Source organism: Mastigoproctus giganteus, chromosome 4, assembly GCF_048544385.1.
Source record: "Mastigoproctus giganteus isolate SK-2022 chromosome 4, ASM4854438v1, whole genome shotgun sequence".
Taxonomy (NCBI): Eukaryota; Metazoa; Arthropoda; class Arachnida; order Uropygi; family Thelyphonidae; genus Mastigoproctus; species Mastigoproctus giganteus.
Genome location: NC_143578.1, coordinates 241,950,809 through 241,977,643, shown reverse-complemented (window position 1 = coordinate 241,977,643; position 26,835 = coordinate 241,950,809). Strand labels below are relative to the sequence as shown.

The window sequence follows — 26,835 nt, the reverse complement described above, 5'->3', positions numbered from 1 at the left end:
AATCATTAGTAGTTGTCCTTTATTGTACCTAAAGTAATTCGTTATGGTGTTTGCAGTACCACTTTCGGGTACTGCAAAAGGTTGAAGTACCACTTTCAAATTTTTCCAAAGTGGATTATCTGAACACATTGAATATTAGAAGGACAGTAAAAGAGTTGATAATTTGTGGGCAGCATTCCGACGAACAAATTTTCTGTTTATACTCCAGGATGACCGCACGGTCAGAGATCCCAAGATAGAGAGAGAATACAAGAAACAGTGCCACATTTAGCAGTCATCGACTTGATTGTGTGAAATTGCACATCTGCCATAAATCTATTTTCCAGCAGAGTGTATCTTTTTATTGCAGCTCAAAACAGCATATAACTGTGGATAGTGAATTTATTCGGCTTCTGTACTAAAACAGAATTTCTCCCTTTGTGATAACATCAAAGCATAACAAGCAAATATTTTCTAACAATACTTTTTGAGCAGCCGTTGCCGTAATCTGTTAGCTTTGTATTGTTAGAAAATATTGCAGTTTTGTGAAGAATACAGATTTCAAGAAACAATCTGTTATTCATAGCGGATATATATATATTTTTTTTCTTTGCTGCACTGGTTTTCGAAGTTTATAACTCGGGTATAAATAGAAATATTTTCTTGGAGTTTCATTAGAAGATCAAATCCAGAAAACTGCTGTTCCGATATTGTTCCCTAAAAACAATTACAATAGAGCAAACTTTTTTTATATCAAATGTGCCTTGCAGTGTTATCAGTTTTACACCAGTTTTTCCTGTTTCCAGTGTGGCTTCCAATAGATGAATTTCCTTGATTTTCTGTAAGTAGGTGCAATACATGTTGAAGAAAGGAAATACGATCTTTTCGCCTTTCAAAATTGGTTGTTGCTACTGTTTTGCTTTATTGCTTTTAATGGCAACTAACATTAGCTTGCATTTGTCTTTTTTTTTTTTTCCTTCTCGATATAGCTGTACGGAGGACTGCCGTAATATGATTCCCACACTTTGCTCATGAAGAGCGAAGTTGTTTATGAAAATTTACTCCTCTCTGTAAACAGAAATTCTCTCTCTCTCTCTCTCTCTCTCTCTCTCTCTCTCTCTCTCTCTCTCTCTCTCTCTCTCTCTCTCTCTCTCTCTCTCTCTACATCAACAAACAAATCAAGTGTCGTGTCTTATATGCCCTAGGCTAGTTAGGGCGGGGGTTTGAAAAATTAAAATGAAAAAGGCCTAAAAAAATGCATACTTGATGTCACATTTTTGTCGTTTGCGTGAAATTGAATAGAAATTCTGAAAATTGAAATGGGAAAATTCAAGGAAACAGTTCTGGCTCCAGCTATAGCGAGTTTCAGCTCTCTAGATAGAGTAAAAATTATAGAATTAACTTGCTGAACCCAGTTGGGGTGTGGATGCACCCCACTGGACCAAAATATGCCATTGGACTCAGTGCCCTTAAGTCCAATGGCCATTCAAGCAAAAGCAAGAAGTATTTGTGAAGATATTAAGCATAAGTACGGAGAACCCCAAGCCAAGTTGGTGGGAAGCAACGGGTGGTTTAATAGGTTTGAGCATCGCACTGGTTTCCAAAACATTAATGTATGCGTTGAAGTCGCCAGTGCCAATTCTGTAGCTGCAGAGAAATTTTGTGATGTGTTGAAAAAACCCCTTCTGAATCTTCACCCTAACTTCCCAGCGGCATGCTTATCAGCTGGAGAGTTAATTCTGGCAACAATGCTCGAAAGGTAAAACTTGCTGACATTTTGCCCGTCTCCTCTCTCTTTTTGTAATTTTCAAATTTTTGTAATTTTGTACACTTTTGTAATTTTTCCTGTGCATGAGATAAAAAAATTGAACGAATAATTCTATTTATATGTTCGTCGAACATATCTTTTTTTTTGCCTCAGTAAAATTCAGCACACATAGTTGAGTGCTGCACATAAGCATTTAGGGAAATTGACTTAAGTAAAATTCGACTTACGTAGAGTTCTGTGGAATGCAACCCTTACGCAAGTCGGTGAGTGGCTGTATTGTGATTTTTAATTTAAATAAAACAACAAAAGCCTAATTAATTTTAGACATGTCACCAAAAAAAAAAAAGCAGAGATCAGTACTGTGTAAAACTGAATAAAGAGGAAATTAAAAAAAAATTCCACTAGTTTTGTGTTCAACTACCTTTTGTTGTACACTAGATTTTAGTGTGCATCGATCATTAAAAAAGATGTTCGTATTTGTTTTAACACTCAAATACATATCTGTTCAGGAACATTTTCTTCACGCCGAAGGCCTCGATGAATTTTCAAAAGCTACCAACATTTCATATTTAGAAGGTTTAATGTCTTTGTTGCCCTCATTTTCTTCCTGTTGTCATTGATATTGTTACTAGTTTTTTAAATTTCAGTTTTTTGAAACTATCCAGAATGTCAGAGTCACTCTGATATTCAACTACTGTGACCATGTAAACAGAAATAGGAGAAATTTACGGGAAAATGTGGATGATTCACTTCTGCGAAACAACAGATGACTACTTGTCGAGTAAAGAAAAACCAAGCTTCTAATAGAAAGTTGACCAGAGCCTATTATCCGAATGTGGAATGTGCCTTGATCTACCCACTGACTATGGATACATAAAAAGTAGTTGACTAGCTTGATTTCTTGGTATGTGGGATAGGTAGTTGGATAGGTTTTGTGGATACCACTAAGTTGCAGATGGTAATCTCTTTAGCTCTTAATTCGTGCTTAGCAACAGCAACTATTGCCTAAATTTCTTGCTGGCCAGAAGTGCGAACAATTGCATACCCAGTTAAGTCTCTCGTAATCATTATATGGAAACTTTTTGAAATGTAATTACCAATGGGAATTCGGCGCTCCATAGCCAGGTGGGAAGGAGCAGCAGTGCGTAGCACACGCTTCTTTATTAGACCAGGGTTTGAGCTCATCACCACCAAATACGGAGGATGCAGAAAGGTCAGGGAATGACCACCGCATATCCCGGAGAAATATGCCTTCGTTGCTAATGCTCCTAAAAACCAAATAACAAACAAACCAATGGGAATTCAAAAAAAATTCATTAAATAGAAAAATTCGACATAAAGAAGTTCTTTAAACAGAGGTCCGACTGCACTTATTATTATTTATTATGATTTTATTGAAAAAAGCACATAGTCACAATTATTTAAAAAAGCACAGTCTCAAATTTGCCAAGGACACCAAAAACCTATCTATTCCTCTGCCCCCCCCCCCCCCCAGTTTACTCTGCACTTTCTGCTTCTCATAAGCTCAAGTACTTAATCTGATGTAGCTTCCTATAATTGAAAATTGTTAACACCACATGCAATAAAATAAATGTTTATTATTTCAGAGTAAATTCAGAAGATGTAAGGCTAATGCTTTGGGATACAGCTGGACAAGAGGAATTTGATGCAATTACAAAAGCTTATTACAGAGGTAACTCTCTCTCTTCATAATTTTAGTTTCAAATTGTATTTTAAATATTTAACTTTAATAAAGCATGAATTGTTATTTGTAGTCAATTTACCCTTATTGTTTCACTTCTCTTCCCCACCACCTACCAAGCATGTTGCACAATTTAAGCATATCATAAAAATTCAGATTTTGTTACAGTCCAGCTGTATCGGGAGGGGTGGTAACTTTGGAACTATAATTCAAGTTATCTTTTGACTGCTATAATGAATTCTAGGCTTGAGGGTGCACCGTCTCCATACTTGCTAAAGACACCATGCTTTTAAATGTCATTGCTGGTGATGTGTTCTTTTCGTGGTCTGAAAATCACTCTTAAAAGCCTCATTATCTTAGCAAGGGATACACTAAGGAGAAGGAATTCATTGGCCTTTCTCAATTATCAAAATTCATTAAGGATAAACAAGAATAGAAGGGTAAAAATCTTTCTCCATATATACACTTGATCACCCACTTCGTAGATCCAGTTATTGGGGGGGGGGATTCGTTATGTTCATCTTAATTTTGAACAGTTTAATACGGTGATACAAACTCCTTTCAAATTTCACTATTATTGAATAACATGCTGTATCAGATTTTTGTGTTGCCAGAAGGGTTGTCAAACTCTAATAGATCATAGAAGAATGTTAGCAGATGTAAAACAGTGTATTAGTCAAAGAAAGGTGTACAAATAACATGGTGGAAGAGAAATATAAACTTGCTATTCTCAATAAAAATGACTTTGCTGTCAAAAGGTGTTTCTGCTGCTGCATGACAGTGCAACCATTGAAATGATTCAGGAACTTAGTATTTGTTTTAGCAAGGAAGCCATCTTATTTTGCAGCACTAGTAAAAAAAAAAAACATAATAAATAAAATTACTAAATAAGAATAATAAAACTTAAATATTCTTTTGGCAGCATGGTGTGCAGATATATCAACAACTGGAAATTGGTGAAAATAATGAGCTTAAACCTGCATGGAGTATAATCTGTGTTGATGATTAAGCTTCACACCAGCCAGAAGATAAATAAATTTTTATTTTTAAAAAATTTATTTATCTATATAAAATTTATTTATATAGATAAATAAATTAAAAATTTAAAATAAAAGATTATTTTATACTTATTTTAAATATAAGTGTTTTTAGTTACAGTATTGAATTTATTTATCTTCTGGCTGGTGTGAAGCTTAATCATCAACATGAATTGTTCCAGCCTTGTAGGCCTATTTAGAGATATGGAGTATAATTTGATTTTAATTTCTAAAGAATTATATATTATTCTCAGATATTTCGTGGTACTTCCTGTATCACTCCTTCAGTGAACTCTTGTAATGTTGTCCTTATCACACCATCAGAAGATACTATAATGAAAATTAATAAAAAATAAATAAATTTTTAAAAAATAAAAGAAAATAATGTTTCCCCTCCTGATGTAGATAACCATCCAATTGGTCTTTGAATTTTCCCTACATCTTCAGCCTCAACTACCACCAGAGGTAACTTATCCAGTAATTAATAACATTCTAGCTAAAAGAAAACTTACAATGCAGTCTAAATCTCTTTCCCTGTTGTTTGAAACTTCATTTTGAATTCCCTCATCCACCACGAAGCCGACCTTGTCCCTCCAGGCTATCACCTTTTTTGGTCTTCTGGTGGCAGTGGTTGGGAAGGGAAGCATTATTGCAAGTAGCATTAAGAAGCTTGTGGACCAATATGAGAAGTTTGGAAAAGGAGGGGGACTACATGGAAAAGTATCGAAATTTGGAATATTTAATAAAAAAATAAATTGCCTGTGCTTTTTAAATTTGCCTGCATTCTTGTCTTGTCCAAATGGTATATCCATTTGGACAAGAAAAAAGTTTTATGCTCTTCGCCTTTTAAAAATTGATTTGTTAATAACTTGTTTACACCTGTAAGCATTTATTGTGGTATAGACAGAAAATGAAGTTGGGGATTTAGATATGAGCTGGTTGTGATACGCTCTATTATTATCTTGAATATTCATAGCATATTATTATCATAGCATATTAATATTAATAATTGTGGTTTAGATAAAGGACAAGTTTTTATAGTGTAACCAGGTATAAAAGATTGCAATCTCTACAAGAATAATTTTATTGATACAGTCTGAGTAATGAAAATCAAACCAAACTTAATACCAAACAGCATGATTCTAAGAATGACTGTGGAATGGGTGCTCCATTAGAGATGAGATGGTGATGGTTCTATCACCAGGTTGAGGTGTAAGATACCTGAAGGGAAAATTAACATTAATCATGTATGCCGAAGGGTTTTGAGCAAAAGATCGAAAGTAGTAGGTGCGAGAGTATTTAGTAGTAGCAACTGCTTGAGCATTTCTGATATCTTGTCCATACTACTAGAAAACTGGATTTGCGAACCTTAAAATCTGGAAGAAAAATTACTTCACAACTAGGAAAGTTGGAGCAGTTGGATTGCATTGGAGAAAGTTCTGAGTGATTAGTAGAGTTTGGAGAATGATAGGGGCAACAAACAAATTTGACAAAATAGGGTACGGAGATTTTAAACCGGAGAAAATTTCAGATTGGATAGTGTCTGAGGAATATCAGAATGGAATTTAAAGGATTATAGAGTGAATAATTAGGATAAATGAGATGGATTGGTGGTTGAAGCAACCAATAATTGCAATTACATTCTGTTAGAAGTAAAAAAGGCCAGTCAGATTGTAGATAGAAATGAAAGTCATAGACCATTTGGTTTTATTTGTGAAATGAATTGTGCCACAGATCAGTTTGTTCCATTAGTTTGACTATTCATAATATATCAGCATGAATGAGGGGAAAAGGTAGGTAGACATGTATAGTATCTTATGTAAAGCAGCTCCCAGACGCTAGATAAACTCTGCCATGGTACACTGTGATGTTACAAAAACTCTACAGAAAGGCTAGAAATGTGTGTAATGCTATGTTTGTGCTGTGTATGTGTTTATTATGTTGTTTAGTTGTTTCTGGCTGCTTTGCTATCAGGAAGCAACAAGCACCAGGGTAGTAGGCAGGAGAAGTGATATTCCCCAAGGGTAAGACCTCGCATTTAGTAGCAATCAACTTTAGTTATCATCCTTCATATCATATTTTAACTAGCCCAGATAATTTTGGAGTAACATAGCTTGATTTTAGGCTGTTAACCACATTCCCAACCTTCAAATCAACAGCAAACAATGACAGTTTCCTCTGTACTCTTAGATGACATTAAGAAGTTCCCAAACAAAGAAATGTGAGGTGTACTCTTTTGTTTTCTTATAATGGCATAATTTGATTTTTAATTGCGAGAACTTGTATTTCACTTTTTCATACTATTCGTTTAAAGTTTTTTTTTTTTTTTTTTTTGGGTGATTCTTATCATGACATTTTCTATATAGTGGGTTTGTCGTTATCCCTCGATTGGAGAGTTCTAGATTTATATACTTTTGAAGGCTGTAAAAATCAAGCAGAGTTAGCTGTTTTTATGCAGAGGAGGAGTAGGTTCCCTCTTCCTCCAATGAATTATTCTGGACTTTTCAGACTACATAATATTGCAAACCCATGTGCAGACATAATGTGATAAATCATACGAGCTGGCATACCATGCCCGGTGCCTCCATAGCCAGGTGGGCAGGAGCAGCAGTGCATAGCACACGCTTCTTGATCAGACCGGGGTTCGAGCCTGTGACCACCAAATACGGAGGATGCGGAAAGGTCAGGAAATGACCACTGCATATCTCCGGAGCAATATGGCCTTAGTTGCTAATGCTCCTAAAAACCAAATAACAACAACATACCATGCCCAAAGTAATTGTGGCAGAAACTCCCCAACCAAATAAACAAAAAATATATCTTTTCATTTGTAATGTATTGATGATAGCTGCAAAAAATGGTTGTCATAGCTAAGTTTTAATACCAAAAACTGGACCACAGGCATTTTCATAAGTTATCCATATACAGGTTATTAACTGAATTATGTTGTCATTAGCATTCACTAAAGAGTTAGACATCATTGTCATGCTTAATATTTATTACAATTTAGTCATTTATCATAGAATAGAATTAAATAATTGTGTCCTATAATGTTACTTTCTTTGGAACTGTTTTGAATATGGTTTTATAATTTTATAAGGTGCCCAAGCTTGTGTGTTGGTGTTTTCTACCATTGACAGAGATTCTTTTAAAGCCATAGAATCATGGAAGAAAAAGGTAATGATGGCTTTGTTTTCATTACCAAATTTTACCAAACTGTGTTGATTTGATTATTCTAATTTGCCACATTTTTTGTAAAAACAGAATCTACAATTTTTTTTGTTAATGCAAACTTTTTCTATGTACTGCAGGTGTATTAGAAGAAAAGGGATGCAGGGCAGATAACACTGGAAAACAAAATGTGTAAACACTACTAAATCAGTTTTGTTTTCTCATATCAAATATGTTCTTGGTTTTTATTTCTCACATGTGTAGTTTTTGTAAAACAAGTGTTATACTATCAGTAAAAGCTTCTTTTCTTTTTTTTTTTTTTATCACTTTTACAGTTTAAAACCCAATATACTTCATGCTCATAGTTAAAATAATACAGTATGCTATTTTGAAAAAGATAGGTATAATTGAAAAATGAATGAATGTAGATGGTTTTTTTCGGTGTACACTTTGTCCAGAATATTGCAACATATGCTAATTCCAGAAACCTTGGTAGTAGTTTCTGCAGTTTTCCTTTGACTTAATGTCTTGATGAAATTGTTCCCAAAGTTTTCTGTAAAAAAAAAAAGTCCAAAATGTGAATGCAAGAAGTGAAGTTTCAGCAAAGTACAACATCCCATTTCATTATGTTACGAGATCTTTAGCAAAGGATGCAAAGAGCTGTTTACTTATGTGAACTCTAAAAGAAAAGGTATGAATCAAATTGGACCACTTAACATAGATGGGTTGACTATTGATGATCATGCTCAGGTAACTGATAAACTGAATGAGTATTTTGCATCTACATTCACACATGAGGAGTTATTCAAGGAGGGGAATGCCAGAAGTTTATCAAACTCTAACAGGGAGCTAAGTGATTTTGTAATAACTGAGAGCAAAGTGGAGGAGAAATTGTTGAAGTTAAACATAAGGAAGGCACCTGGGGTGGACGGGATCTATCCAGTTATATTAAAGGAGGCAGCAAAGGAAGTAAGCAAACTCTTAGCCATAATTATGAGAGCTTCCTTGGACTCAGGGAAGGTCCCCATGAACTGGTGTGCAAATGTATCACCAATTCAGAAAGGTTCAAAAGATGACAAGTAACTATAGACCTGTTAGTTTAACTTATGTTCCGGGGAAAATAATGGAGTCATTGGTTAAAGAAGCATTGCAGGATCATCTAGACAAGACTGCAGTAATACTTAAGACACAGCATGGGTTTGTTAAAGGGAGATCTTGTTTGACCAATTTGATTGGATACTATGATGTGGTCACAAAGGAACTAGATACAAAAAAATTATTTTCATATCATATACAAGAAATCTCTGACTTATAGAGTACTCAGCTTACGCAAATTTGACTTCACGTAAGTTTTTGCCGGCCTGTGCAAACTTAAAAAAATCGTGGAATCGTATTTTGCATCCCGTAGGAATAAATGAAGGTATCGTGAAAATATTGTAACGGGAACCCACTAACACATTGTATTTTTTTGGTAAAAGATCGTTCCAAGACCTTGGAAGTTGAAATTTTTGCTATATAACTAAGCTCTTTATTTCTCTAAAAGGTCATTTTTATAATGGAAATTGCACTACACTTTCATCGTTATCATATGTTCCGTTATAAGAATCAATTTTGAAAGCCTTTGTAATATTTTTCTAAAACACATTTCTGGGGGTCACTACCATAAAAAAATAAAAACAATTTGCACTTTCTGGTTTATTGAGCTTTTCTCTTAGTGCAATCTATTATAAACGGGTAGTAAACTCTATCATATTGCATTTGCAATAATCCCAATAACTGGAATTGTGTGGTTTTTATGTTATTATGGTGAAATGTGTTCAGAATTGAAGATTTCAGTCAGAATTTTCAGAAACTTCTCTTCATTCCTATTTACTTATTACAATGGTGAAGGGAAAGCAACCAATGGAAAGTGCAAGTGCTGCAGTGCTAGGAAACAAAACAAAATAAAATTGATTTAGAAGTGAAGATGATTAATTAAGAAGTACGAAGCAGGACAAAGTTTGTCATCTATTGCACGGAGTTAGGTATTGCTATTTCAAAAGTGAATACTATTTTAAGGGACAGTGCACGTATAAAAGAACATGTTAAAGGATCAACATATTTCATACCGGGGCCAGTCTGCCCCCAACAATGATCACAAAACAGCATTCAGGTGCTGTTTTGTGATCAGAAGATTCAGATCAGAAGCGAGTGCCCCTGAGTAAAAGGGCCATTCAAGCAAAAGCAAGAAGTATTTATGAAAATAAGTACGATGAATCCCAAGCCAAGTTTGTGACAAGCAACAGATGGTTTAATAGGTTCAAGCATTGCACTGGTTTCCAAAACATTAAAAGTATGCAGTGAAGTCATCAGTGCCGATTCTGCAGCTACAAAGAAATTTTGTGATGTGTTGGAAAAAACCCCTTCTAAATCTCCACAGCCCTCACTGCCGCAGCAGCGTGCTTATCAGCTGTAGAGTTAATTCTGGAACGATGCTCTAAAGATAAAACTTGCTTATGTTATTCTTGTCTCCTCTCTCTTTTTGTAATTTTATAATTTTGAAATATTTGTAATTTTGCACACTTTTGTAATTTTTCCTGCGCATGAGATAAAAAAAAAAAGGGAATAAATAATTCTATTTACATGTTCGTCGAACATTTCTTTTTTGCTTCAGTCAAATTCACTGCACATGGTTGCGAGTGTGGAATTTCCCTGAATGCTTATATAGGAAGATTCTGACATGTAAGTTGGGAAGTTCTTTTACTTGGATTTCAGGAAAGCCTTTGATACTGTTGCACATGGAAGACTGCTGTATAGATTGGAGCTACATGGCATTAAGGGTAAGTTGCTACAATGGATAAAGAATGGTTGAGTGGGAGACGATAGAGAGTGGTAATCAGTGGACATCACTCTTCCTGGACGAATGTTATTAATGGAGTTCTCCAGGGTTCGGGGCTGGGCCCATTGTTGTTTTGTGTATTCATCAATGATATTGATGAAGGTAAATCAAGCTTAATGTCAAAGTTTGTAGATGATATAAAGGTTGGCAGGGTTGTTAATGACACTAAAGACAGTATGCTACTGCAATGGGATCTAGAAAAGTTAGGCAGATGGGCTGAGAAGTGGCAACTAAAGTTTAACATTGACAAATGTAAAGAACTGCATATGGGTAGCAATAACCCAAGAGAAATGTACCAACTGTGTGGTACTACACTCAGGGGAAGTGGAAAATGAAAAAGACCTTTGGGGTAATTGTGCAGTCAGATATGAAGTTCACTGAGCAGTGCAGACGGGCTGCCAAGGCAGGTCATGGAATCTTGTCAGTTATATAAAGGAATTTTGCTCGATCAATATGGAGAATATCCATTAATCACAACCTTCTGCCCTGAACCCACTCTGTGATCATTCTTAGAATCTTTCATGTAATTCCTACATGTTCCAACTTATACAGTAACCTCTCATGATGAACTGAGTCATATACCTCGTAAAAATCCAAATTAACTATGTCAAAATTGTTCCCTATCTAACTCACAATCTGTGTCAAAGTAGCTTACCAAATTAGTTGAACATGATTTTCTCCTTAACAAAACCATGTTGTGTGTACCTTCAGAATGCCATTTCTATCTAAATGTTCCTAGATTACATTCTTAATCATTTCCTTTAAGATTTTCGCTAATACTGAAATCAGACTAACCAATCTGTAGTTACGGATTTCACTCTTATAACTGACTTTATGTATTGGCAATATGGCACTTTTTCAATCCAAAGGAATCTCTCCTTAGTCCAATGATGCCCTCGTAATTAACTTCAGTACACTCTCTGGTTGCTTCCTTCAAAATTACTGGGTATATGCCATCGACTCCAGAAGTCTTACTTGCCTTTAAACTCAAAGGTTTTTCTGATAAACATTTATCTGTAACTTCAAAATCAGTAATTTCATATAGCACAGCCTCTCCTAACGTATTTCATCAGTAAAGACCGATGCAAAATATATACTCAACTCAGCAACAATATCAGGTGAGTTATCTAACACTTTCCACACAGTACACAAGGGTTCAATCTGATTGGTTTTCTTCTTCTTCGTGTTCACATACACGAAAAACTCCTAGTCCTCATTCTTTGCTGTCTTAGCCAGTGCTTTCTCATATTCAGCCCTGGCCTCCCCAACCTCATTTGTACCACTATTGCAGATAAACTTGTAGATGTTCTGATCTTTAGTACTTTTCTTCACCCAGTAGCTATCCTATGTTGTCTTTTTCTGTCTGTTAGACTGGTTGCTCAGCATCCATCCATCCTGGCATCCTCCTCATACTATATTTTCTTAATGGTATATATGCATTTGTGACTTGCATGATTTTTGCTTTGAAGGTATTCTGCAATTCTAATGTATTTGTGCTCCTTCTGCAATCCACCCAATTAATAGATGTGATGTCATGCCTTAAACTCCCATTGTCTCCTTTTTCTGAAATCAAAACCTGTGTCTTTACCTTTAACTACTGCAACATCTTTCTTCATTTTCTAATTAGCAACTGCATGATTGGTACCTGCCAGTAGTTCCTGTACTTTAAGTCCTGTGATGTCATTTGATTCATGAGTATTGATGAGATCAAGAATATTCTTACCCTTAATTTCTCTAACAGGCTGGTACGTATAATAATAATCTATTTTATTTAAAAATTTTTCCCCATGGTTGAGTTTCTCTCCCACTTATTACAGTCAATTAGGGGCAGATTGAATTCACCAAAATAAGACATTCACATTTGCTTGACCATTCCATCTGCATGTAGACACTTGTCATACTTTTCACTTCTGCCCTGTGGATTATTCCCATTCTCGTATCTTTGCTTTTAGTTAACTCACACTACACAGATTCTGCACTGACAGGCATAACTTCTGATTCAGCAAAAGCTCTTTTCACAGCCAGGCTGCTTTTGGTAAGAAGCATGACCCCCTCCATCCCCTCTCTTCCCTGTCATCCTAAATACATTATATATTATATCTGATAATTGTCTGTATTACCCCCCCCCCACAACTAGCAATTTCCCCGAACCCTTAATCCTTGTGCCACCTTTGTTTAAATGTATACCATCTCTACAAAATGTAAGTATATACTGGAAAACTTATTCTTTGCATTCATTTCGTTGCATTGCAATTTCTGCTTCAACTCCATTGATTTCCTCTGATTTCATACAAGTTAAAACTGCAGTCCATAGTTAGTTACTTCAGCCTTTGAACTACCTCTATGAATAGGAGAAATATTTGCACATGTCCAGTATGTAGGACCTCCTCTGAATCCAAAGATGTTATTATTATACCTAAAGGTTGAATTACATCTTTTGCTACCTCTCTTAATGTAAGTGAATCGATTTAATGATTTACAGTTGCCTTGTTTACTTTTCATAGCAACAGTTTCTCTTTCAGCTTGCTTCGCTGTAAAAAAAAAAAAATTAACTTTCAAATTAGTATTGGAGTTAAAAATTACCACTGCTGTGGAATAAATCTGGAGTATTCCAAAGAGTATGCTCACATAGTACCATTTACTTAGAATTGTAGGAGTGTATCAAATACAGACCTAGTTTGTTGTATTAAAAATAACATGGTTTTTTTTTTCCATTGTTTTTGGTAGTTTAATGGTAATGTGGAGTGGGAGAGAATTATAAATTTAATACCCATTTATTCTCAAGATGGCCAAAGCCAGAAGAATTAATTTTGTTCAGTGTATATAGTCACGTATTTTTTTTTGCAACTCTATATACAATGATTCAGGGCAGCCATATTTGGTACCACCACAGTTCCCAGTGGCCTGTTTTTTGTGGGAATGTATGGGTTTGAATCTACAACTTGCTTATTTGTGACTGCGATTGTTAAGCTCAAGGCACTAACAACAAGTACATGAATTACATACCACATCAGAATTAATTTTGGAGCTGAAGTAACTAGTTCTATTTTTGATAACCAATGTGATATGTTAACACTATTGATTTTTTTTAAATCCCAGGTAGAAAATGAATGTGGGCAGATACCAATGGTCATTGTACAGAACAAAATTGATCTCATAGATGAAGCCACAGTATCAAGGTATTTTTATTATATTATTAATAATAAAGTCGAAATAATATTGAATAATATTTGTTCTATTTTTACAGACAGTTTATTGAATTCCTTTTTTTTTGTGTGTTTCTTTTTAATTGCTGAGACTCGTTTGAGATAAAAATGGTAGTGAACTAACACTTCGTAAATACAGCCCTATCTCATTTTCTCATTGAAAAGTGAACAGTAACTAACCAATAACAATTAAATATAGTAACAGTAATTAATCACTGAACAATACCTGTGAGCCACTACTGTTGAAGGTAACAGTGAAAGACATTGATTCAGTGACTAGTCTGTCAAACTTTCACATTAACAAATTATAGATAAAAGAAGAAAGCTCTTCTAGTGAAAGTTGAAGACTTTCACTATTAGCATTATTAGCTATTTTTCAGAGGTATCATTCTTTGTCATTAACTGTTGTTACACTTAATATTTATTTGTTATTAGCTAAGATTTTTGTCTTGCTAAGAAAGCAAGATAGAACTGGTTTCATGAATTACTGTGTTCTTATGTGACTGATAAAAGCTTGTTACATTAAGTATGATTAAAAAATAATGGAGCTATGCTATACAGCAAACAATAGTGCCTTCACAAGTAGAGTAGTTTTTTGATTACATTAATTCAAATGGGCTGTATGCATATGCAACTCTTGATCAGTGTCTATAACACCAGGAATATTACATCAGCAAAGAATTCAACCTTAACATCAGAAAATATTTAACTTATCATTCTTTGGTCTCAAAGTCAGGCCATATGTATCACTTAATGCAGAAGCAATGTTACAGTACGTTATTGGCATTACAGTTTTTTTTCCTGACATACATATTCTCCTAGAAGTCCTGGTATGCTTGCAGTTATTAAGCGAAACATGTACTTATTAAAAAAAAAAAAAAAAAAATAGTAAGTTAGCCCATTCGACTTTAATGACTGTTTCGGTGCATCATGGAGGACCACTTGCTGATTCTGCCAAAAGCTGGTGGTGTTGTGCTCCACTCATTACAAGCATTGCTGAGCTCCCTCTTCAGTAATGGAGCTCAATAATGCTTGTAAGCAGTGGTGAATTTACTGCTTGCTTGTTCTCCAGAAACAGCAAGCAACCAAAAGTTGCAGTGAGCGATCAAAGACAGTGAATGTCGTCTTGCTGAACATTGATATTCTCTGTACAATTGTTCATTGTACTCATTAAAGTCATTAGGCCTATAACGCACTCCTACTCTCATTTTCCCTTTCTCGGTGTTTGTCACACCAAACACTCAACATTGCACTGTCCGCCGATGTCAACTGGATGCCCTTCATTAGATTTTATGTTAACTAACAGCATAACCCCTCCTCCCTTCCTACCCTCGCTATCCTTTCTGTGCACATTGTACTCCCCAAATTCCAATTCTGCACTGCTTATATCTGTGTGACACCATGTTTCTGATATCCCAACAATATCTGTCTTTGATGCCTTGATCAGCATTTCAAATTCATCAAATTTATTTACTATACTTCTAGCATTGGTGTACATGCAAGTATACATGCATCTGTTCTTACTCTTAGTTACTTTAACACAACCCATGTATTTATTTGTTCCATGGTGACTCCCAGCAGCTCTTGAAGCCCCCAGCAACTGGCTTTCTGGGCTGCTGCTCGTTACAATAGAAGCAGTGCAAGAATTGCTTTTGCCTCTGCCTGTGGCTACTGTTAATCTTTTAGTCTGTGAATCCCACCCAAGCTAGCAGTTTTCTGACCCACCTAACACTGCCTCTATAGCATCAACAGATATTCTTGCACCCTTTCTATTTAAGTGTATCCCATCCCTGTAGAAGCAGTCTCTCCTGTTAGCAAACATAGACCACGCTGAAAAAAATTCTATCCCATGAACCTTGCACAATCTTTCCAGGGCCGAATTGATTGACAAAGCTCTCATCATATACTCCCTCCTATTGTGTCTGGGCAGAATTGCAGACACTTTCAAATTCAACCCTAGCTCATGACGTTTTTTCAACATTGACCTGTACTTGTTAAATAAATCTGTAGATCTCTTACTCTTAAGGTCATTAGTGCCAGTGTACACAACAATATCACCTTTTGTGCCCTTAAAAGTTGATATCTGCTCTACATCATCAACTTTTGCCCCTGGCAGACATACCCTGATCCTGTTCCACCTATCCTTTTTGCATAATATATTGCAAAACAATAGTCACCAACAATAACTACTTCCTGTGGAACCAGTGCATTCTGCCTTGGAGATTTCCACTGTGTTGCCTGATGCACAGGAGTGAGCTCTGGCAATGAGTTAGGTAGCTGAGAGCTTGATGAGCCTCTCTTATTAATTTCCTTGAGGGCATCCACCCTACACCTCAAACTTTTATAGACACCCATCAGAACACTGAGTTGGTGCCTAATTTCCTCACACACAAAGACATCCTCCTTGGCTAGATCATGTCCTGTTCTAGACAGGTCTACAAACATTTCACATTTTGCACATTTTTTTAGACTGTGATGCATTGGAGAATCGCCCCCCTTCAGTTCTCCCCTGAGTCACAACACTCTGGATAATCTGTGAGCATTGCTTTGCTGCTCTAGTCTGAGTCATGATTCCATTTAAGTACAATTTAATTGACAACGAAATTTAATAAGAGAAATAAATTTTACTGATTAATTGATTATACTATACTAAGCTAACAGATTTCTAGTACACTACTACGTGTTTCAATATCTAGTTTTGTGTTAAACCTTAGCTATCTAGTTCGGGATATACTTTGTACGTATAACAATGATGGCAAGTTACGAACGGTAAATCTGCCGACACTAGGTATTAACTTTCAAAATCACTATCTAAATTCAAAATAAACCAAGGAGCTTGACTAAGACTATAAGCTACTTGTAGAAAATAATTTAATATAACAATTAAGTCAATAAAATGGCTAAATATAATTAAAAACTTAGCATTCGCCAGAGCTGCAAAATCTTGTCCATCCCATGGATTGGATACCCCTACCGATACTAAGTAGTAAATCTGCAAAACTCTATCTAAGTTAAAAATAAACTAAGTATCGTAACTGGGAATATAAAGCTACTTCTATAAAATAAATTAATATGCTAATTTAACTCCATAAAACAACAGAAATTTATGAAAAACTTCTATTAGCTGGAGCCGTAAAAACTTCACCCGCACGGAGCTACTCTCGTTCCCACTTCGATCAGCAACTGATAATAATATTTGTACTGTGAAGCTAATTAAGAGTCTTTCAGTAAGATGCCAAAGAAATACGATGTAAAACATCAAAAATATAAATGCATGATTTTCCCTGGATTGTAAAATATGAAAAAGGTAACATGTACCATATGTAGATAAAAAGTGGAATTCAGAATTAAGTACCAGCAGCATCAGTCTTAGGAAAACTGGACTAAACAAAAAAAAAAAAAAAAAAAAAAAAAAAAGATTCGAGAGAAAGCCTTGTTTTTTTAAATAAAGAGAAAAAACAAATACGACAGATTGAATTAAAAGATATTTTGAAGGATGAACTTCATTTTATCCCAAAATAGCACGTTTTTAAAGGTTAGCACTAATTTTTTAACAAGTTAGCTAATGTACACAGTGCATTTAATTTCAGGTGAATTTTATTTTTTCCTAAATTAATAATTTTTTTTTTTTTTTTTTTTTTGTGAAAATGAAAAGTAAATATATCCTTATCAATTAATTACTAAGATTATAACTTTATAGAACACTTAATAAAACTCTGTAGGTTTACATTCTAAAATTAGCCATTTAGTTTAATTACAACTGTATAATATGTATTACTCTCGTCCTCTCTCTTTCTCTCTGTATATGAATCTCCTCACAAGTGGCACTCTGTTCGCAAGTCTTATATAATAATACACACAAAGTGTGCAACAGTAACCTAAGAACAACAGTACTTCACTAAAACTACATTTAATCCATTGTCATTTCTCCATACAAATTGTACAGAAAAAAAGCAATAATAATTACTGGAGTTCTATCTGTTCGATTTTGATGAAATTTGATTTGACATAACTAATATTTTTAACAAGCCGAAATACGAAGCTTCCTTAAAATTCATCGACTGGGAGTTCCTCTTTTATGTTCAGATAACAGACATAGTGAAGACAATAGATGCTCAGAATATATATATTTATATGCAAATGTGCTTAAAACCATTGCAATATATTTATTATTATTTTTTTTTTAATAGAGAAGAGGCTGAACTTTTAGCAAAAAAGTTGAAGTTAAACTTCTATAGGACCTCCGTGAAAGAAGATTTCAATGTCGGTGATGGTATGTTTACGTTATTTCCAAAATCAATTGTAAAATATTCAGTTAAAAAAAAATAAAATTTTATATATAATTTTCATTGTTTTCCTTTGCTTAAATGAATGGTTTTTATTTTCATTTGTAATTTATTACAGTCTTCCGGCATCTGGTTGAACTCTACTTGGACCACTTGAGTGAACCACCTGAAGAGAGTGCACCTAATGCTGAAACTACTCCAATGAGTAAGGAATGTTAATTATAATATTAAAAAACCATTTCATATATGTAGATGATTATAATATTGCTGGCGTCGGAGTATGAGCATTGGGATTGGGGGGGGGCTATATCTTTTGGCAGTTAATTTTTCTTATAAAATAGAGGAAAAGGACATGTTTTCTAACTCCCTCATTATGGCAGGCATTTTAATTATGATATAGTCTGAATAGTTGCTATACTCAATCAGCATGTAAATTAGATACGTACAGCATGGGACATACAGCTCATCTTGCTATAATATGCAACATACGTTCAAAAACAATGGAATGTGTTAGAAATGCACCCTATAGCTTTAGTAGAGGCATATGATGCAAGAAAGCAAGCTTATATAGCATCAGCCAAAAAATAATAAAAAAATCCCTTCCCATTTCATCCATCCAAATGTTTGTCTAGTTCTGCCTTGAACTTACTTAAGTTGTTGACCTACACTACAAAAGATGGAAGTTTTTTCCAACTATCAACTACAGGCTGGTTACAGGCAAACTTCCACACATCTATTCTACAATTGTCTTTCCTCAGTTTGAATTTTTTCCCCCTCAGGTGAGTAATCTGAGCAAGATTACTGACCTGAGGGGGAAATTGGTCCTTGAGTTTGTCACAGACATTCTCTCAGATATGCCAGACAAGCTGTACTTGCTACCTGGGAGTCTAAAATGCTGATGGAACTGATATTCGGGTGACATTCAAGTCAAGTGGACCCAATTTTGACGAAGTCCGGACGGTCTGTGACAGCCAAATCCTCTGCTTGCACCTGTTAGTAATCTAACAGGTGCAAGCAGAGGATTTGGTGGGACTGTTAGAAATCCTGGGTATAACCTCCATGCACAAGTACATGGTGGGTGACCACCCGGGTGTGAACCAATGTAAGCAGGGATCGAGGTGTGGCACTAACACCCCATAGTGGAATGCCACCCCTCTGTATTACCAGGCAGTACTAGGTGGTAGATGACTCTTATCAAGCGGTGCAATACCACCACTTTGCTTATTGGAGGCTTGAAGTTGTGGAACCCATGTTTAGTCTGCAAAGCTAATTTCCGGTCAACCCTTGCCCATCTCTTCCATCATGTAGTATGATTGATGACTTTTGAGGTTATGATGAACATCGTGGCAAGATCCAATATATTCCTTACATTTCAAGGGTACAACTCTAAAACGGTGTTTCACAAGCTGGCCGCTAGTTAGCACACTGGACCGAACCTATTGGTAACTCTCTAGGAGGTTTCCGGATCAGCTAGTGTATAATATTGCTACCTCTACTCTGCCAGATAGTGACTGGAGGGAGTCCGAGTAGTGTGTCTGCGGGGAGCATTGTCGAGGCCACGTTATGTCAAGGATCTGGGTATATTCTTACCATGTGTACGCCATATCCAAAAATTTCATTACTTCATACAGCATGTCCTACCCACTTTTTTCTTACTATTGAATACACCATGAATTGTCAAACTAATAGAGCAAGCTTATCTGCGAAAAGATCTAAACCTCCCAAGCACTTCCTAATTCATTTCACAAATATACGTGGTCTCAGTTCTAATCTCAATGATGTCCATTTCCACTTGCAGTCTGCCAAACCCCATGTACTCTTTCTGACAGAATCTCAGTTATCGATTGATTCAACTACTGCTCATCTCAGTTGCCTAAATTATTCGCTGTATGATTCCTTTCGCCTCAAAGGTGGTACTTATGCATATGTCCATTCTGATATTCCCTGTCAGAGACTTGGTAATTTGGAATCTCCTCTTTTTGATCTTCTCTGGCTTAAAATCTCTACCTCATTTTGTCAAATTCATCTGTTGTCTCTACCGTTCTCCCAACTTCACTAATCACTTGGAGCTCTTTGACTTCCTCTCTTTGCAATTTGACTTTCTCCAGTCCAACTTTCCTAACAGTGAGGTAATTTTCCTTCGTGACTTTAATGTTCACAATTCCAGCTGGCTTCCGTTTTCTAGTCACACCGACCCAGCTGGTCAAGATGCTGATGGTTTGCAATTACTAATGACCTTGTACAGATTGTTCATTTACCTACAAGAATACCAGACAATCCTAACCATATAGCCAACACGCTCGATCTTTTTCTCACAAACAACCCTTCTAAGTACACGATCAAAGTGAGAGGTCCTTTAGGCACCTCAGATCGCAACTTGGTGATTGTCTCTTCTTCAATGGAGCCTTTATCTCATGGCTATTTCCAAACTCGTATTGTTTGGCATTACAAGAATGCAAAATGGGATGACCTGCGAGATTTCCTTTCTTCTTTTCCTTGGTCGGATTACTGTTTCAAAACTTCTGATGTCAACGTTTGCTCAGATCATGTCAGTGAAATTATTCTTGCCGGAATGCAATCCTTTATCCCCCCCGAGATTTTAAAGTGATTTTATCACTTTAAAATCTCGTCCCTCATCTAAACCTTGGTTTTACAATAAATGTGCTAAGGCTGTTCAAGAGAAGAACGTTGCATATTTTAATTGGCTAGTTTCTAATTCTTCAGTTTCATTTTCTGCCTACACCAAAGCTCGCAACAATTGTAAAGCAGTTATTAATCAGTTCAAACTAGAGTTTGAACAGGCTAAGAGTAGAAAACTTGCTTCTTGCCCTAATGGTAAGCGAGCATTCTGGTCTCTTGCCAAAGCTATTGGCCGCAACTTTTGCCCATCTCTGCTCCTACCTCTGTCCATATCAGATGGTTCTGTTGTCATTTTAGCCAAGGATAAAGCTGACCTGCTAGCATCCCATTTCTCTTCCAACTCCTGTATTAATGATCTTGGTAAAAACCTCCCAACATTCTCAACACGCTCCATTCAATGCCTCCTGTGGTCTTCCGTCAAAAGGATATCAGAAGGATTTTTACGAATCTTGATGCTAAGAAAGCTCCAGGTCACGATGGTATTTCTCCACTTGTTCTCAAAACCTGTGCTCCTGTTCTTTGCTGCCTTTTTTTGACTTTCTTATTCCAAAGGTGTTTTTCCTTCTGCTTGGAAATTTGCTTATATCCAGCCAGTTCCTTAAAAGGGTGACAAATCCCTCCCATCCAATTAACGTCCCATTGCAATTACTTCTACTCTTTCTAAAGTAATGGAGAAATCAATTAACTGCTAACTCTAAAACTACCTAAAAACATTCTGTCTGATCAACGATCACCAGTATGGATTCCGTCAGTGTCGATCCACTGGTGATATTCTGACTTATGTTACCCATTTATGGACTAATTCAATGGAAAAGTTCAGTGAAACACAAGTAGTTGCTCTAGACATCTCAAAGCTTTCGATTGTGTTTGGCATAAAGGTCTTCTAAACAAACTTCCATCTTATGGTTTGCCGACTGTTTTTTGTAATTGGTTATCCAGTTTTCTCTCTGATCGCTCACTGAGGGTGATGGTAGATGGCTCTCTGTCTTCTAACTTCTCCACTAATGCCGGTGTACCCCAAGGTTCAGTTCTTTCCCCCACTCTTTTCCTCTTGTATATTAATGACCTTCTTCCATTGACTGGAAATCCTATTCATAGTTTTGCCGATGATAGCACTTTGCATTCCACTTTCCATTTTGAGCAACCTAGCCCTTCTCAATCACCTTCAACTTCTTGAAACGCTGCTACCAATTTCTTAAATGCTGATCTTCAGGTAATTCTCCAGTGGGGCAAAGACAACTTATTTGTTTTTAATCCTTCTAAAACTCAGTCTTGTCTTATATCTCGCAAAAGGATTCTTCTGCTCCTATGCTTATCTTTGGTATCACTCCAATTTCTAGGCAAAATGATATATTTCTTTTGGGGATTGCCCTGACTTCTAATCTCTCTTGGCACCAGTATTGCTTCCTCTGCATCTAAAAAACTTGGTTTTATCTTTCGCTCTCGGCGTTACTTTTCTTCCAAATAGCTGCTCACTCTGTACAAATCGCAAATCCGCCCTATCATGGAATATTGTTCCCACATCTGGGGTGGTGCCTCGAAAACGTCTCTCAGACTTCTTGATTCCATTCAGAAGTGGGCAGTTACGTTAGTTAATTATTCATCTCTAACAGAGTCTCTGCACTTGCTGTCCCATAGACATACTGTTTCTGCTGCATGCCTCTTCTGCAGATATTTCCAAAGGCACTGTTCTTCTGAATTGGCTTCTATAATTCCTGTTCTCTCCTTCAAAACAGTCCGAACATGTGCTGCCACCAGCCAACATCCATTTACTGTCCAACTTCAAACTCATACAACCAACTTTTCATCTTCTTCATTTATTCATTCAACTGCTTTTTTTGGAACAACCTTTCATACTATGTATATTTTAGTGCACTTGCATCATTTATACACAGCCAATTATAGATTAGCAAATTTGCAATAGCGGCATCGTTTTAGTTACATCTCATATTGTCAATACCTCCACGACGAGTTGCCATGACATTAGCATTAGTAGAGGCATATGATGCCACCAATCAACCACCCGCTGGCCAAAGGCAAATTTCCGCACATCTATCCGACATCCGTCCTTCCTCAATTTGAATTTATGCCCTCTGAGGTGATTCTGCGCAAGAGGAAGAATCCCATTGGCATTGAGCATGCTCAAACCATTCAAAGCCTTATACACCTCTATCAGATCACCTCGCCGGTGCCTAGTCTCCAGACTCTGTAATTTGCAAAACTTAAGCCTTTCTTCGTAAGAGCAACCCTTTGTTCCATTCATCATCATCATCATCATCATCATCAGCCATTTTCAATCCACTGCAGGATGAAGGCCTCTCCAGCAACTTTCCAGCTCCTTCTGTTTTGAGCACTGGCCATCCATTTACTACTCAAAAACTCATGAATTTCATCTATCCATCTCCGCCTTTGTCTTCCAGGTTTTCTTCTAGCTCCTCTTGGGTACCATTCTGTTATTTTCTTAGTCCATCTGTCATCATGTCTTCGAGCTATGTGTCCTGCCCAGGACCATTTTAGTTCTTTAGTTTTGATAAGAATGTCCTTTACTTGAGTTTGCTGCCTAATCCATGTGTTTCTCTTCTTATCTAACAGTCTGATTCCCAATATGATTCGTTCCATTCTTCGCTGTGTGGTTCTCAGCTTCTCTTCCATTCTTTTGGTGAGTGCCCAAGTTTCACTTCCATAAGTCATGGTGGGGAGTATACATTGGTCCATTATTTTACGTTTCAGACAAACTGGGATATTGCTCTTCAATATGTGACTATATTTCCTGAATGCTATCCATCCAAAATTTATTCTTCTCTTGACTTCCAGCCATTTATCATTATTACAGCTAATAACTTGTCCCAGATATGTATATGATTCCACCTTTTCAATTACTGCTCCTTCAATCATTATTTCCCTTTCTGTGGCATACTTGTTCATCATTACTTTTGTTTTAGACATATTCATCTTTAGTCCAAAATCCTTACTAGCTGTGCATAACTGATTAAGATTTTCCTCTAATTCTTTGGGATCATGGCTTATGACCACAATGTCATCTGCAAATCGCAAATGGTTTAGGTACTCTCTGTTCACATTGACTCCTTTCTGCGACCAGTCTAATCTTCTGAAAGCTTCCTCAAGGGCAGCAGTAAACAGCTTAGGAGATATTGTGTCTCCTTGTCGAACTCCTTTCTCAATTTTAAATTTCCTACTGTCTTTGTCTAGTCTAATAAAGGAGGTAGCACTCTCGTATATTTTCTTCAAAATCATAATATATGGGGTATCAATGCCTTGTCTTTCCAGTGCCCGAAACATTGCCTTATGCTGTATGGAGTCAAATGCCTTTTCATAATCCACAAATGCCAGGCATAATGGTGTTTTATATTCATTTGCTTTCTCCATTAGCTGTGATATTACATGAAGGTGATCCATAGTTGAGAATCCTGTCCTAAAGCCAGCTTGCTCTTTCGGTTGATTCTCATCCAGTATTCTTTCTAATCTGTTAGTAATGACCCTTGTGAACAACTTGTAGATGTGGGATAACAAGCTAATTGGTCTATAATTTTCAATTTCTGATTTATCTCCTTTCTTATGCGGCAAAACTATGATTGCATTATTCCACTGCTTAGGCGTCACACCTTTTCTAATGCACTTTGTGAAGAGCCTTGCCAGTTTTTGTGTTATGTCTCTTCCTCCCAATTTTAACAACTCTACAGTAACTTCATCTTCCCCCGGGGCTTTCTGATTCTTCATTTTCTTCAATGCATGTTCTACCTCATCAGGAAGAATATCGGGTATGTCGTATGTGTTGCTACTTTGCAATCCATCTTCCCCACTGCTGGCATCATTCCCCTGCTCCTTGTATAATTCTCTATAGTAGTCTTCTGCTATTTGAATTATGCCTTCTCTGCTGTTTATAAGTACACCATCGCTATTCTTCAGTTTCAGTATCATTTGTCTTTCTGTATTACTGCTCATGGCTGCTGATTTAAATCCTTTGTTTTCCCTTAATGCTTGTTCTACTTTTCTTGTGTTAAATCTTCTTATGTCCTCTCTGAGTCTCTTTCTAATGGCTTTGCATAACTCAGTATACTCAATTTTCTCCCTGTCAGTGTTTTTCTTGCTTTTCATTTGTCGTCTTCGGTTCATCATGACAAGTGTTTCTTGACTAATTTTTTCTTCTTTGGATTTCTTTTTCCCTATAGGTTTCTTGGGCTTTATCACTTTCAAAAAGTTGTAATATTCCTCGTCGATATCTTGGTCCTCAGCAGTCTGCAGAAGCTCATACCTGTTCTTAAGTTCCAGTACATACTGCTTTTTCTCCTCTTCTGTTATCTCAAAGACCTTTGTATTATTTACTCGAGTCAGTTTTTTCCTTTCCTTTCCTACATCTATATCAAGTGTACATCTTACCATTCTGTGATCACTTCCAACATTTACCTTATTCAGGACGGTGACATCATTCACAATATATCTCCTATTAGTGAGGATGAAGTCGATTTCATTAGTAGTTAATCCATTTGGACTCTTGTTCCATTCACCAATCTTGTTCCCCTTCTCTGTACCCGTTCCAGCAGCTCTACATCCTTCTTGAAATGAGGCTTCCAGACCTGTATACAGTACTCAAGATGTGGCCTAACCATTGCCTTATACAAGGGAATAATCACCTCCTTATCCCTGCTAGAAAAATTCCTGTATATCATTGACAAGACACCATGAGCTACTCTTGCAGCTCGTCTGCACTGCTCAGAGAACTTCATATCTGCCTGCACAATTACCCCCAGGTCCTTTTCATTCTCCAGTTTAGTACCGCAGAGTTGATACGTTGCTGTGGGGTTACTGTTTCCCATATGTAGTACTTTACATTTGCCAATGTTAAACTTCATTTGCGGCGACCTCTCAGCCCATCTGTTCAACCTTTCCAGATCCTGTTGCAGCAGCATAGCGTCAGTAGTGTCCTTAACAACCCTGCCAACCTTTGTATCATCTGCAAACTTGGACATTAAACTTGATATACCATCATCAATATCATTCATAAACACCGAAAACAACAACGGACCCAACACTGAACCCTGAGGAGCTCCACTAATAACATTAGTCCACGTTGAGCAGTGTCCATTGATTACCACTCTCTCTCTCTTCTGCCACTCAACCATCCCCTTATCCATAGTAGCAATTTGCCTCCAATGCCACACTGCTCCAATTTGTGCAGCAGTCTTCCATGTGCAACAGTATCAAAAGCCTTTCTAAGATCCAAATATATAATATCAAAGTTATTCCCTGCATCCAGTTCTTTTGTGACTACATCATAGTATCCAATCAAATTGGTCAGGCAAGACTTGCCCTTAACAAAACCATGCTGCGTCTGAGCTATAACTGAATTCTTGTCTAGATGATCCTGCAGTGCTTCTTTAACCAGTGCTTCCATTAATTTTCCTGGAACAGAAGTTAAACTAACAGGTCTATAATTACTTGTGTCAGCCTTTGATCCTCCTTTGTGAATTGGGGTCACATTTGCACATCTCCAGTCTGTGGGTACCTCCCCTGAGTCCAAGGAAGCTCTCATAATTATGGCTAGGGGTTTGCTTACTTCCTTTGCTGCCTCCTTTAATATAACTGGATAGATCCCATCCACCCCAGGTGCCTTTTTTATGTTTATCCTCAACAATCTCTCCTCCACTTTCCTATCAGTTATTACAAAATCATCTAGCTCACTGCCAATGTCTACTTTACCTACGTCATTCTCCTTCCTGAATAACTCCTCGTGCGTGAATGTAGATGCAAAATACTCGTTTAGATTGTTAGCCACCTGAACAGGATCCTCAACTGTTGAACCATCAATATCCAGTGGACCAATCTGATTCATCCCTTTCCTTCTTGAGTTTAAATAGGTAAAGAACTCTTTTCTGTTTTTCTTTGCATCCTTTGCTAAAGATTTTTCATAGTCTGACTTTGCCTGCCTAATCTCCTTTGTGACTTGGTTGCAGACCAACTTATATCTATCATAGGCTTCCATGTCGCCCATTAATTTGTATGTATTCCATGCATTTTTCTTCTCTGCCACATGTCTCATTAGTTCATCTGACAACCATTTAGGCCTAAACCTTGAACAATATTTCTTAGTTGGTATGTAAAGCCTGGTAGCTTCCAAGATTAGTTCCTTGAATGCTTCCCATTTTGAGT

General features: G+C 36.6%; 1 protein-coding gene across 4 annotated transcripts in view; it reads left to right on the top strand.

The window, feature by feature from the left end:
- LOC150087569 (ras-related protein Rab-23-like) overlaps nt 1-26,835 on the top strand; it is a 115,239-nt gene that overhangs the window by 75,489 nt on the left and 12,915 nt on the right. For all 4 annotated transcript variants that reach the window (XM_090372136.1, XM_090372135.1, XM_090372133.1 and 1 more), the window contains 5 exons: nt 3,355-3,440; nt 7,587-7,663; nt 13,635-13,714; nt 17,932-18,014; nt 18,146-18,232. In XM_090372136.1, the coding sequence (XP_090228262.1) occupies nt 3,355-3,440; nt 7,587-7,663; nt 13,635-13,714; nt 17,932-18,014; nt 18,146-18,232 (413 nt within the window). The remainder of the gene's footprint in view (nt 1-3,354; nt 3,441-7,586; nt 7,664-13,634; nt 13,715-17,931; nt 18,015-18,145; nt 18,233-26,835) is intronic.